The 12707-nt window shown below is 41.6% G+C and overlaps 1 protein-coding gene across 8 annotated transcripts in view; it reads left to right on the forward strand.

Moving 5' to 3' along the window:
* The window catches only part of Itpr2 (inositol 1,4,5-trisphosphate receptor type 2), an 842075-nt gene that overhangs the window by 783744 nt on the left and 45624 nt on the right, over nt 1-12707 (forward strand). For all 8 annotated transcript variants that reach the window (XM_074075818.1, XM_074075817.1, XM_074075816.1 and 5 more), the window contains 2 exons: nt 7473-7603; nt 8754-8919. In XM_074075818.1, coding sequence (XP_073931919.1) covers nt 7473-7603; nt 8754-8919 — 297 coding nt within the window. The remainder of the gene's footprint in view (nt 1-7472; nt 7604-8753; nt 8920-12707) is intronic.

A 12707-nucleotide genomic window follows, 5' to 3' on the forward strand; every position in this document is an offset into this window, starting at 1 on the left:
CACCTAACATACTGTGCAAAGATCATAACTCTCCCTGTCCGGAAGGACATATGGACAGTCCTCCCCTACATGCATTGCCCAGGGCCATTCTCTACCATTTTGGGCTCTAACCGCTAGGAATGGAGGGAAAGGTGAAATTTTTGCAAGGGAAGTTGCCAAAGTGGGCTGAAAAGCAAGGATTCCAGCTGGAAGACCAGGGGAGTTTCAGCCCTGGAGGTGTGTCAGAGACACCAGGGGAAGCCACAGATAGGGCAACAGCTTTTCTCAATGAGGGAGTATTCCCGAATCAGTACTGGAAACACAGAAATTCCCATTGTGCTCAGCTACTCTTTCTTCCATGCCCATTCTGTGCTTGTCATGGCAAGTGTTAAAGTTTATTTGATTGAAAAATCTGTGGAAATGATCTTCCAGCTGTGCTTTCTTTAAACGTCAGCCGTATGTATTTAAACTACAGCAGTAGAGTGAAAACTAACACTGGTGTTTGTCGTGGAGCAGGTGCCACTGGATTTAAAAATACCTTTCTGTGTCTAAGACCAGGATTAAATTGTAATTTGCAGCCCCAGTGTGCATTTGTGAGGGCCTTGGTTTGCTGCCTTGTGGATAGCAGGTCCATATTACAAAAGCCCAGACATACACAGTGGCATAATAACAAGCCACCTGATGGCTGGACACAGAGCGGCCAGCCCCCAGGAAGGCTCCTGAAACACAGGTAGTCATTGTCCCAAGCAGAAAATTCTCGTGGTAACAGGCATCCAACTGGGGTTGGAAGAATATCAAAAATCTTTCATTTCATTTGCTGCAGACATCCCTGGTTCCTGGATAAAAAAATATTCCCTTTTTTAAAAATCCCCTAAAATTAACTTTTCTAGATACCCAAAGCCTTGTTGAGACAATTTACAAAATCAAAATTATTTTGTTAGTAGAAGTCATTTGAATGTACATGGAAAAGGAGGAAGTTCACAGATTTTAACATTTATGGGTGCTTCATATTTAGCATGTCTTGGTATTTTACTTTAATAGAAAACATTGATCAATAGAAACCAGTCAGCCTAATGCACTCTTCTTTTTGGCTTCCCACAGGGTGTCCAGTGTTTTTTAAAATTTTTTCCTTGTTAAAATTTTTAAATCAATATTTCCATAATGGATGGATTATAATTAAATCTTAAGATTAACACACAGAGTTTTTCTGTTGTCTTCAGACTTTCATATGTAAATGAATGACAATCTGCTGCCTTCTCAGAATCACTGAACATTGAAAAATTTAATTTTAAAGCAGAAAATGTGGCATTAGTAAGTACTCTTATTCAAGTATACCCAGTATTAAAAACTATATAGACTAGCAGCTCAGACAAGAGGGAATGATTTTAGAGCCTATGGGGTTACATTTTTATTCCTTTCCTCAAATGAAACTTTCTTTGTATTATGAATTAAGAAAGGTATTTTACCAGTAGTAAACTGAAATGGATGATTTTAACCTCAGATTGTTCAGTAGACTGGACTGTGGTTCTTACATCTGGAATCTTTTCCTTGGTCTTATTGTATAGGCACTCGAGTCCTAAATGACTCTTCCTATAGACTTTGATCCCCTAGCTAATATTCTGTCAGTCTCCTTCCTTTTAGTCCCAAATTTACCTGTAAAACCATTGGGTCTACACTTTCTCCTTCAGTTTCCACACTGTCTGCTTTTCCTTTACTATCTGCCTCTTCCTGCTGTTTCCTGATGACCTGACTGTTGCATGCTGTGACCTTTCCTCACTTCTGTAATTTTGACCTTTTTGGCAACCCCTTCTGTCTTTAAATTACTTCCTTAATTTGGATCATAATGTCCTAACTCTCTTCTTCTCTAGGACTTGTTAAAAATGTTTTCTCATCTTCTAAAAATATAAACATCATCGGAGATTCTTTCCTTATCTTCATGAAAACACCCTAACTTAATTTCCTCCTACATGGTCTGTTTTTGTGGTCTGTGGGACCGTCCTTTTACACGTCATCTGGGTGGACAGCCCCAGTGTGGTCCTTACTGCACTCTCCCCTGCTTGTCCCTGACACTGGGTCTCCTTCCCCTGCTCTCTACCATTACCCCACAAAACCTCAGCTCATCATGCCTGAGTTACTGCATGTCACCCTTTCCTGCTTGATTCACGCAGTTCATCACCAGTAGAAATGAACTTGTCAGAATCGCTGCCCTGAGCATTTCGTCCCTGCTCCAAAGTCTGGTTATCCATGAAATCCACACTCCCTGCAGCTTCACAGCTGGCCCCCAATGTGTGACTCCAGGTTCATCTTCCCGCCTCCCACACATCCTCACTATTGTATTTGCTGTCCATCCTGTAAGCACCTGTCTGTCTACCAGTGGGGCTTTCTGCCTGTGCCATATGAAATGCCTCTCTACTCAAGTCTAAGACTACTGACTATTTAGGGCAAACTCTAGTCTACGTAATTCGCAGGGACACCTCTCTACTTACCCAAGTATGGAAGGTTCCCTTGCTATTTTGATCTCTTGGCACCACGTCTCTGTTTTTTATCACATATAACTTTATCTTGTGCATCTTTTATCTCATGCTGTTACACCAACTGGATGGTAAACCACTTTGCCCCTTGTTCACATTTCTCCAGGGAACACATCAGCTTCATGGATGAACCTCCCTGTAATTCTGCTCCCGAGGCTTTTCTTAACATGCCTCCCACACTCCTCTGAATTCACCAAAGGCCAAGGTATTCCAATCCACCTGAGGTCCCCATTCACCCCATGTGCTTCCATGTTTGCCTCTGCACACCCCATTTTACCTACCTGGAATGTGTCAGCTTATTGATATCCTGCCATGCTCCCCAGGTGCCACCACCTTCAGCGTGTCCTGTGAGCTGGAACACTTTGTCTTTACCCAGTGGCTGTCAATGTATGGAAATGAGCAAGGCAGGCATGGTATGGGAAAGGCCAGCCGATTACACAGGTGACCACAAGGTTCATTTACCTATGTAAGTTTACATGACTCAGGGCTTGACTTTCAGCCAGAAAGCCTGGGCACCTGGCTTAACATATTGAGAGTAGATCCATCTGACAAAGGTGGCACCTTACCACACCCACAGTGCTCCTAAACAAAGCGAGTGTGCCTGTGCACTGACTGTTACTGAGCTAGACAACAGCACTGGTGCTGCAGTGACCTGACCTGGACATCCTCCCCTGCCCTCCTATTTACATGCCACACAGAAAGCCAGTCCTCCTATTGTAGATTTGCAGCTAGTCCATCCTTTTTTTTTTTTTGTATCCTTTTAGCATCTTTTTTTATTTTATCATTTTTACATTTACTTACATGTGTATACATTGTTCCCCCCCACCAACCCCCCACACTTCTGGGCAGAACCTGTTCTGCCCTCTTGTTCTCCAATTCTGTTGAAGAGAAAACATAAGCGATAATAAGAAAGACATAGTGTTTTTTGCTAGTTTGAGATAAAAATAGCTATACAGAGAGATTCCTAGTGTTGCTTCCATGCACAAGTGTATTACAACCCACATTAGTTCATCTCTACTACTTCCTGGTCCCCTTCCCATAGTGGCCTCTGCCATTAAGATTACTTTATTCGCTCCTCTGCAGTGAGCACATCAACCACATTCAAGTTTCAGGCTGCCTTCCCTTTCCCTATTCCTCCCGTGTGCATTCTCCCCTTAGTGTGGACCCATGTCCAGTAAAATATTAATGCATTTGTTTTACGTCTGTAGTCCACATGTAAGAGAGAACATGTGATTTTGGCTTTCTGAGCCTGGCTAACTTTGCTTAAGATGATGTTCTTCAGTTCCATACATTTACTTGCGAATGACAAAATTTCATTATTCTTTGTAGCTGAGCAAAATTCCATTGTGTATAGATACCACATTTTCTTAATCCATTCATCAGTTGTGGGGCATCTTGGCTGTTTCCATAGCTTGGCTGTTGTGACTAGTGCTACAGTAAACATGGGTGTGCAGGTGCCTTTGGAATAACCTGAGTCACATTCCTTTGGGTATATCCCTAGGAGTAGTATTGCTAGATCATATGGCAGATCTACTTTTGTTGTTTTGAGGAGCCTCCCTATTTTCCATGGTGGTTGTACTAGCTTACATTCCCATCAGCAGTGTATGAGGGTTCCATTTTCCCCCCATCCTCGCCAACATTTGTTGTTGGTGGTGTTTTTGATGATAGTTACTCTAACAGGAGTGAAGTGGAATCTTAGTGTGGTTTTGATTTGCATTTCCTTCATGGCCAGGGATGGTGAGCATTTTTTCATGTGTTTTGGCCATTTGCATTTCTTTCTTTGAAAAAAGTTCTGTTTAGTTCAGTTCTCTTCTTTATTGGTTCATTGATTTTGGGGGAGTTTAGTTTTTTGAGCTCCCTGTATAGTCTGGTTATCAGTCCTTTGTCTCATGTATGCAGCTAATCCATTCTTTAATTTTATTCATCTAATCTTTTGGACGGGGGGACACTGCTGGGTTTGAACTCAGAGCCTTGTGCTTGCTAGGCAAGTGCTATGGTACTTTAAGTCATGCCCATAGCTCCTTTGTTCTTTTTTCTTTTTGTGGCGCTGGGGTTTGAACTCAGGGCCTCATATTTGCTAGGTAGACACTGTACCTCTTGAGCCATTCCACCAGCCATTTTTTGTGTTAGGTATTTTCTAGATAGGGTCTCACAGACTGTTTGCCTGGACTGGTTTTGTCCCGTGATCCTCCTGATCTCTGTCTCCTGAGAAGCTAAGATTATAGACATGGCTTACAAGATTTTCTTTTGATGGTATTGAGGTTTGAACTCAGGGCCTCATGCTTGCAAGGCAGGTGCTCTATCACTTGAGCCACTCCTCCAGCCCCCCTTTTTTCTTTACTTACTTTTAAGATCAGGTCTCAAGTTTGTGCCCAGACCTTGCCTTGGATCTTTATCCCCCTACTTCTTCCTCCCCACATAGCTGGAATTGCAGGTATGTGCCGTAACAACTGGCTTGGTTTTTGAGGCAGGAACTCACTAACTCTTTTGCCTGGTCTGGCCTCAAACTGTGATCCTCTCATCTCTGCCTCCTACATATTCATTAATCTTCATATTTCCAAAACTTAAATAGTCCTGTCACTCAGCTCTTCTTTTTTATTAGTGTGTGTTAATTGTACAAAGTAATGAGTTCTGTTATGACATTTCCTTGCATGTATTTACTGTACTTTAATCATATTCCTCCCCATTACCCTTTCTAACCTCCTAATTCCCCCTTTTCCCCTTCAACTTCCCGATAGTTCCCCTTTTACTCTCATGTCCCTTCCCCCACCCAAATTACATGCGAGAGAAGCACATGTCTTTGTAAGAAAACACTAGTCTTTGTGAGAAATGATATAATTTCATTTTTCCTTATGGTTAAATAATACTGTGAGTAATATATATGACATTTTCTTCTCCCATTTATCCATTAATGCTCACCAGACTGAGTCTATACCTTGGCTGTTGTGAATGGTGCCCTGTAAACATGAGTATGCAAGTATCCCTATAACAATCTGACTTGGATTCTTTTGGCATTTATCCAGAAGTATATGCCTAAATACGGCTGGGTGATCTGGTATTTCTAGTTGTAATTTTTTGAGGAACCTCCATACTGATTTCCATGTTCGCTGCATTAATTTATATCACAGTGTAAGGGTTCGTTTTCCCTGCATCCTCCCCAGTATTTGCTGTTATTCTTTTGATGATGGCCATTCTGACTGGGGTGAGAATACTGTCATGTCATTTTGATTTGCATTTCCTTCATGGTTAAGGATGTTGAAATTTCTTCGTGTGTTTTTTTGGCAACCAATCTATTGTATTTCATAATGGCTAATGAAATGAGTCATGTGTGGATTTTTACTAGTTCACGTGTTAGAGAATAAATTTCATTTCCAAATTCTTGGGGAGAGATGCACATGCTTTCCTGTTACTTCTATTGCTGATTAAACTGGCACGTAGTAAGTCTCAAGTAAAACCCTTGCTGTAACATGGCCTGGCAGCTACTGAATAGATAAATGAATGTAGACCATGGCACTCAATGTGAGATTGCTTTCACCAAAAGCATAATTGCGGAAAGTAGTCTGCAGACATATTGTACATGGCCTTCTTGTTGGAGAACCATCACCTTTCACCATCTTGGACATTCCTGACTCTTTCTTTCTATTCTCCTTAGCTGTCATGTTAGGATCTGCCTTGTGTGTCAGAACCTAAAACTAGCACATTGTGACAACTCTGTCCACTGCTTTGTCTGCCTCTGTTCTCATGCTCTGCCACTGCCACTGCCACTGCTACCACCCCCCTCCCCCATTGTTCCATTCCTCCTGCTTTCTGAACCAGGACGTGCCATTGGCTCAGCTGTAAGGTAAGTCTCTGGTGCTGTGGTCATGCTTGCCTGGTTCTGCCTGCCACACCCCCAGCCAGGGTACCCCAGCCTGGTTAGAATGGCCAGTGCTACATAAAGTAAAAACATCAGGATCCCTTGTTCATATGATGTTAAAATAAATCTGTTCAGAGGAGAAGAACTGGCCTTTCATAACAAAGTGCTAAGCAGGCCTTATTCCTGTGCCTGATGGACAAAGTTAGATTCTTTTTCCTGGTTCCCTTTACATTCCTGCCTTGACATGCAGATTGTGGCCACATAATCCCCAAATTCACCACCCCCAAGGTTCTTTAACTTCATAACAACAACAACAAAAAAATGCTTTCTGCTCATTTACTAACATTAGAAAATCCTCATTCCAACATCCATGTTAGTGTGAAAGTTTCACTATCTCGAACAGTTAGGAAACTGCCTTCCATGTGATAACTGTACCTTTACACAAAGTTGTCAGGTCTAGGGATTTTTCTACCACGTTGTGTCTTTTTCTCTCTCCTCATTCCACTCTAAGTAGAGTTTTTCAACTAAATTCATTGTGGTTCTTATCAGTAGCTCCAGTGGGTCCTTTAGAAAGCTTACCTTAGCCAAAATAGTAATAGTAACTGCCTGAATTTTAAGCACTTACTGTGTGTGTGTGTCATGTCCTTAAATATAAACTCAGACAGTGCTGTTTTACAGGTGAAGTGCTGAGGTTTGTTAACTTACCCAGTCCCAATTCTGGAAAAGAGCAGAATTTAAAACCAGCCCTGTGCATGTCCTCCTCCTGCTCTCTCCTCTGCAAGTCTTTCACCTCTGGGTGACTTGGCTGTGTTTTCAAAGGTTTATCCATAATCTCCTCTACCATAGCCAGGCACAATTAATTTTATCCTCATTATATTTTTCCTTTCCAACTGTCATTTTCCACCTATGGGAGAAAAAAGTATTTCAGGACATTAAATGTGTCCTTTTTCAGTATGTGTGAGTCACATGATGTCACCTATGAAATAGACATCATGTGGCTTTAAAAACTATGCCCTCACCCAGTTGGAAATAGATCTTTGGATGTGGACAGTACTGTATTTTCAAGGTGCGGTTTGGCTGCCTGTTTACCTCATGTGCTTTTGCAGCTGAGGACAAGAATGAGGATGGTATTGAGAGGACGTGTGACACCTTGCTCATGTGCATCGTCACTGTGCTGAACCAGGGCCTCAGGAACGGCGGTGGCGTGGGGGACGTGCTGAGAAGGCCATCGAAAGATGTAAGCTGGAGGAAAATTATCTGTTCAAAAAGTGCATATTATTGTGCACCCTTTCTTAACAGTGTTTGTAAGATGGTTTTGGGTTCCCAGTAATGTGTTTCATTGTTTGCTCTACAAGTGTAATGGTGGCTGTTAAGACCGATGAATTGTGAACAGGTATCACATAGAAATAACAAATGTGCTGACCTTCTGTGTTCCTGATTCTGAGCTGTGTGTGGCATAACAGTGACAACGTCCTAGCAGCAGACTTCATAAAGCAGTCATTTCCACATTAACACACGAGTCTGCTCTTGTCATCCGGCTCCTTGGGAATAAAGATTTGCTCTTTGCTTCTGCATAACAATAACCTGCATTATTTGTCTGTGATGACTATACACTTTGGACAAATTCTAGCAGGACTTCATCTATTAAGATGGCAAGGCAGAAGTTTTTCCTCAATCATTATAAAATCTCAAGGGCCAGGCTCAGAGTTTATAGTCTTAATTCTGCAACCAGCCAATTGCATGATGTCATTAAGTCATTTGCTCAGGTCATAAGCTCAAGTCTCTCATCTATTAAACAACTGGACTACATGATCTCTGCTATGTATTTTAATATTATCCATCAGGTAAAAATAAGTGTACTTGTAGATACTTGACTTCATAATGCCAAGGACAAAACCTACTCCAGTCATTAGGTCTTCCTTTGGAATTGGTATTTAACTACTTTTAGTGTGGGACCTGGGTAGGGCCCACTGTACCAAATGCATTTAGCAGCATGACATAATCAAGAGGTTTATAAAGAAAGGCAAGTGGGCTGGGTGTGTGGCTCAGGGGCAGAGCACCTGCCGAGCAAGTACAAGGCCCCAGGTTCAAACCCCAGTACTGCCAAAAAGAGAGAAAAAAGAAGAGAAAGAAAATACAGGCATAACAAAGAAAAGAAATCACTAAAGAATGTCTGGTTCTCCATCACAGAGAAATGGAAGGTGCTCTGAGGACAATTCGCAACATTTTTCTTACAGTACTTAGAATAAAGATAGCAAGTGGATTTCATTGTTCCAACTAGAAATACTATTTATATTCATTTGGCAAATGCTTATTGGATATATCCTTGAGGTAACACATGCCTTGAAAGTGTGTGTTATTATGTATTTTTTACACTTTTATTTCAGGAACCCTTGTTTGCTGCCCGGGTGGTTTATGACCTTCTTTTCTTTTTCATCGTTATCATCATCGTTCTTAACTTGATTTTTGGTGTTATCATTGATACCTTTGCTGATCTCAGAAGTGAAAAACAAAAAAAAGAAGAAATTCTTAAGACAACTTGTTTTATCTGTGGTGAGTGCCAAAACAGTAGATGAATACTGATTAGCAGAAAAAAGGTCGAGAATGGTTTTGTCATGCTTTGGGAAAAATAGCTCAAAATGAAGGACTGGTAAAATTCAGATTATGTAACCGCGCAATTCCAGTTGGAATTCTCTGCTTCCATAAATAGACAGAGGAGTTGCATCCCAAACTCTCCTGTCATTTTTTCTGCAATGTTTGTGAACCTCTGACTACAGAACATGATAGAAAGTGCCAGAAGGTTTCACCAACTGGCAGGCAGGTTTTTAATCACTATAACATATCGATCACACAACAGAGTAATTTTTGTTTTGTTCTGTTACATGATGAGTCCAAAGATGCTTTCTCCAGCAGCTTGAATTTCTACTCATTCATATCAGTTTTAATTCTGACTGGGCCTCTCTGCTTTAAAACACTCTCTCAATCCGCCCCAGCATCCCCTTCCCATGTCTGTCTGTCTCTCTCAGTTACTCTCTGTGTCTCTATCTCTCACACACACACACACACACACACACACACACACACACACACACGTACACACCTACACACATACCATTCTCCTCCTCATCATCTCTCTGGCCCACCCAAGCTTCCCTTCATCACCATCATTCTCTTTGGCTCTTCTCTCTGTCCATTAGCCCTTTCTGGCTTCAGTTGTCTTTCTATCTGGTCTGCACCCTAGAATCCATCTCCCTCTTTGACCAATCACAAAAACTAGTTACACTCACCTTCCTTTTTCCCATGCTGACCTGCAGAATCTTTTGGTAAAGGTCACAAAACAAGCATGGGGCTTTCCTACAGCATTGTACTTTGTAACTTAAAATCAGGCCCACTCTCTCCCCTGTCTCATTCCTGTGTGGCTCTTCCAAACCTTTTCTTCATTCCTCCCACAGTCACAGGCATTCTAGGTGTTTCAGGAAATAATGTGCAATGATGAGCTACAGTGCAGAGAAATACGCATTTGTTCACTATGGAATATGGGAACACTAAAACCATTGCTCTCTCCTGTGTTAAGGAAAGATGGAGAAGTTCCCAAGGGACAGCAGGTACCAGGGGAGGGATACCACTTCAGGAGTGATGAGAAAGAGTTAGACAAGGTTCCTAGAAGAGAGGGTGATGGAGTCAATGGTCAGAGATGAAAGAGAACTAGACATGGAGGGGGTAGAAGCAGAATGGCCAGACAAGCAGGGCACGGAGAATAGCAGCACAGCACATGTCCTCATTCCCTCTGAGCAGCTACTGCTGCTGAGTGTAAAGTTCAGATCAAGGGGTCCATGAGGAGAGGCTGGCCAGGTCACAGTGGCCTTCAAGGTTAGACAGCTCAGGCTTTATCCTGTAGAGAATGGTGAGCCATTACAGTATTGCAAATAAAAGAGCGCAGGGTCTAGTTTTGTTTTAGAGCACTAATGCGGCTGTAGGAGGTCCTTCATCAGGGAACAGTCCTGGAGAACAGTCAGGGACTAGCCAGTTAGGAAGTTGTTGCAGCAGACCAAGTAAGGAAAAGGTAAGGTGAGCCTGATTTGGGATTGTCAGTGGTCAGAGTGTTAAAAATAGAAGGCAGAGTTGAGAAATACTTAAGATGACAGAATTCCTCAATCTTGATGGTTAGGGATGAGGATGAAAGATAGCTGGGGTGCCTGGGTGCTGATAATACCAACAGGTGATAAGTTAAGAATAGATAAAGAAAGACTTTTTAGTAGGAATATGCTGAATTTAACCTTGGGAATCAACTAGGCTCTATGTTCTGTACAGATAGTTGTCACCTGTGCTGGAGGATGCTAAGCACTGTCATTTGTGGAAAGGAAACGAGCTTCATAGTCAAATAGATGTAGGTCTATGACGACTCCATGTCCTAGCTCTATGATCTTGGCCAATATTACCATCTGGAGCTATTCCTCCCTCATCTGGAATGTGGGGAATATAATGCCATGTTTTGAGATTGTGTTCCTATAAGGATCTCGTATATAAAAATCCCTTGCATGATGCTGCATTGAGAGCCAGCTCTCAGTACAAGCTAGTTTCTCTTCTTTAAGAGGGACAAATCCATGTCATACATTTTTATGCCTCCTGGTATGTATTGAATCATTCACTGATACTTGTTTAATGAATGACTGTCCAACCAACAGCCCTAAATTAACATTGTCTCTATGAGGTTTATAAACTAAAAAGGAAGGTAAAGCAAGTTGACATATGCTTCAAACCAGAAACCTAGGTGCACTAATTACAGATGGTTCCAAACTTTGTCACATGCCAGGTTTCATTTTGTGGAGTACTCATGTCCACAGGGATCTAGGGTGACATTTAGAGAAGCACAGGAGGTGTTAGACCACCATAGTCTACAAGCTACTTTCTGGAAGCCTCACATTTACTCAAAAATCTGAAGAGCTATGTGGATGATTTAATCTGAGTTAACTTAAATAGTATTTGTAGCTGGGGGTGTAACTCAGTGGTAGAGTACTTGCCTAGCACTGCAAAAAATTAAATAAAAGTAAATAAATGGTATTGTTATATTTGAACAAATGTAATATCATAAAGTAAAGCAAATTTAATGTGCACATCTAAAATAAATTAGAAACTTTAAAAAAATGATGAATGGGTCCCAGACACTTCAGGCACTCATCTCTGACTTCAGTAACAAGGAAATATACATTCTCAGCTCTTCTGTTAGCAGAAGCATGTGAGTGAGAGCATTATGCCACACTTTGATTGTTCCTGGAACTTCTCACCTCCTGCAAGGGAAGATGCATGTCATGTTTTATTTGTAAGATTTCTTATGATATGGAACAAATCATTCTTAGCTACAACTTAATTTCAAGAAAGAGTTAAACATTTTTTTGGGAATTGTACTAGTGTTATAAAATAGCTTTGATTACTCTGAAATGTTTTAGGGAAGAGTTGGACAAGCTGTGACAGAAAGGAGGATGTAGGGGCAGACATCAAGGAGAGACTCTCCCCAGTGAAAGAGAACTGGCTCCAGGTTTGTTCCAAAGGACAGTCATAGTAAGACAGGAGGTGGATTCTGTGACAGGCAGTGACAGCAGTGGGGACTTTCCTAGCCTTGAAGGCAGTGGTTGGATGTTGGAGAGTCAAACATGACTCTAAATATGACAGCTCATGGTCCAGAAGGTAGCCTTGATAGGGTGAATGCTAGCACATGACAGAGAAGAGGCAAGACATAGAAAGAAGGTAATGGCTCAGACCACAGTGGCAGCCACAGAGATGGTGAGAGGTGCAGATTCGGGACGTGTTCTGAAGGGAGAGCCAACATGGAGTGGAATGGTGTGCGAGAGGCAGAGAGAATTGAGGAAGACTCCTAGGCTTTTGGCTTGAATAAGTGGACTAATGGAGTTGCCATGGAATGAGAAAAGGAGGGTGGTGAGTAGAGCAGGTTTGAGGAAGAGGATTGGAGTTTATCTGGGGGCATGCTGAGCTGATTATAGGTCAAATAAGATGAGGCATAGCCATTAGCCAGCTGAATTGTATGGTGTTTTGCATTAAAATATCCAATAATGTAGGTTAAAAAATAATCCTTTTATTGGGGGTGGACTTTTAAAATTTATTGTGCTTTTGTATCTTATTATTTAAAGGATCTTCTGTATGCCTGAATAGCCTTTTGAAAAATGCTGAGGAAAGAGAAGTAGCAGGGCCAGAATTCAGTTCCTGAGTTTCTTCTCCGGTGTCTGGTCGGCAAAGTTGCTCATTCCCAACATCCCTATTTCCTTGGCAATCATATTCATTTTTCCACAGATGTTTTTCTTTATGGCCATTCATTCCTTTCATCT

This window comes from Castor canadensis, chromosome 6, assembly GCF_047511655.1.
Source record: "Castor canadensis chromosome 6, mCasCan1.hap1v2, whole genome shotgun sequence".
NCBI classification, from domain to species: domain Eukaryota; kingdom Metazoa; phylum Chordata; class Mammalia; order Rodentia; family Castoridae; genus Castor; species Castor canadensis.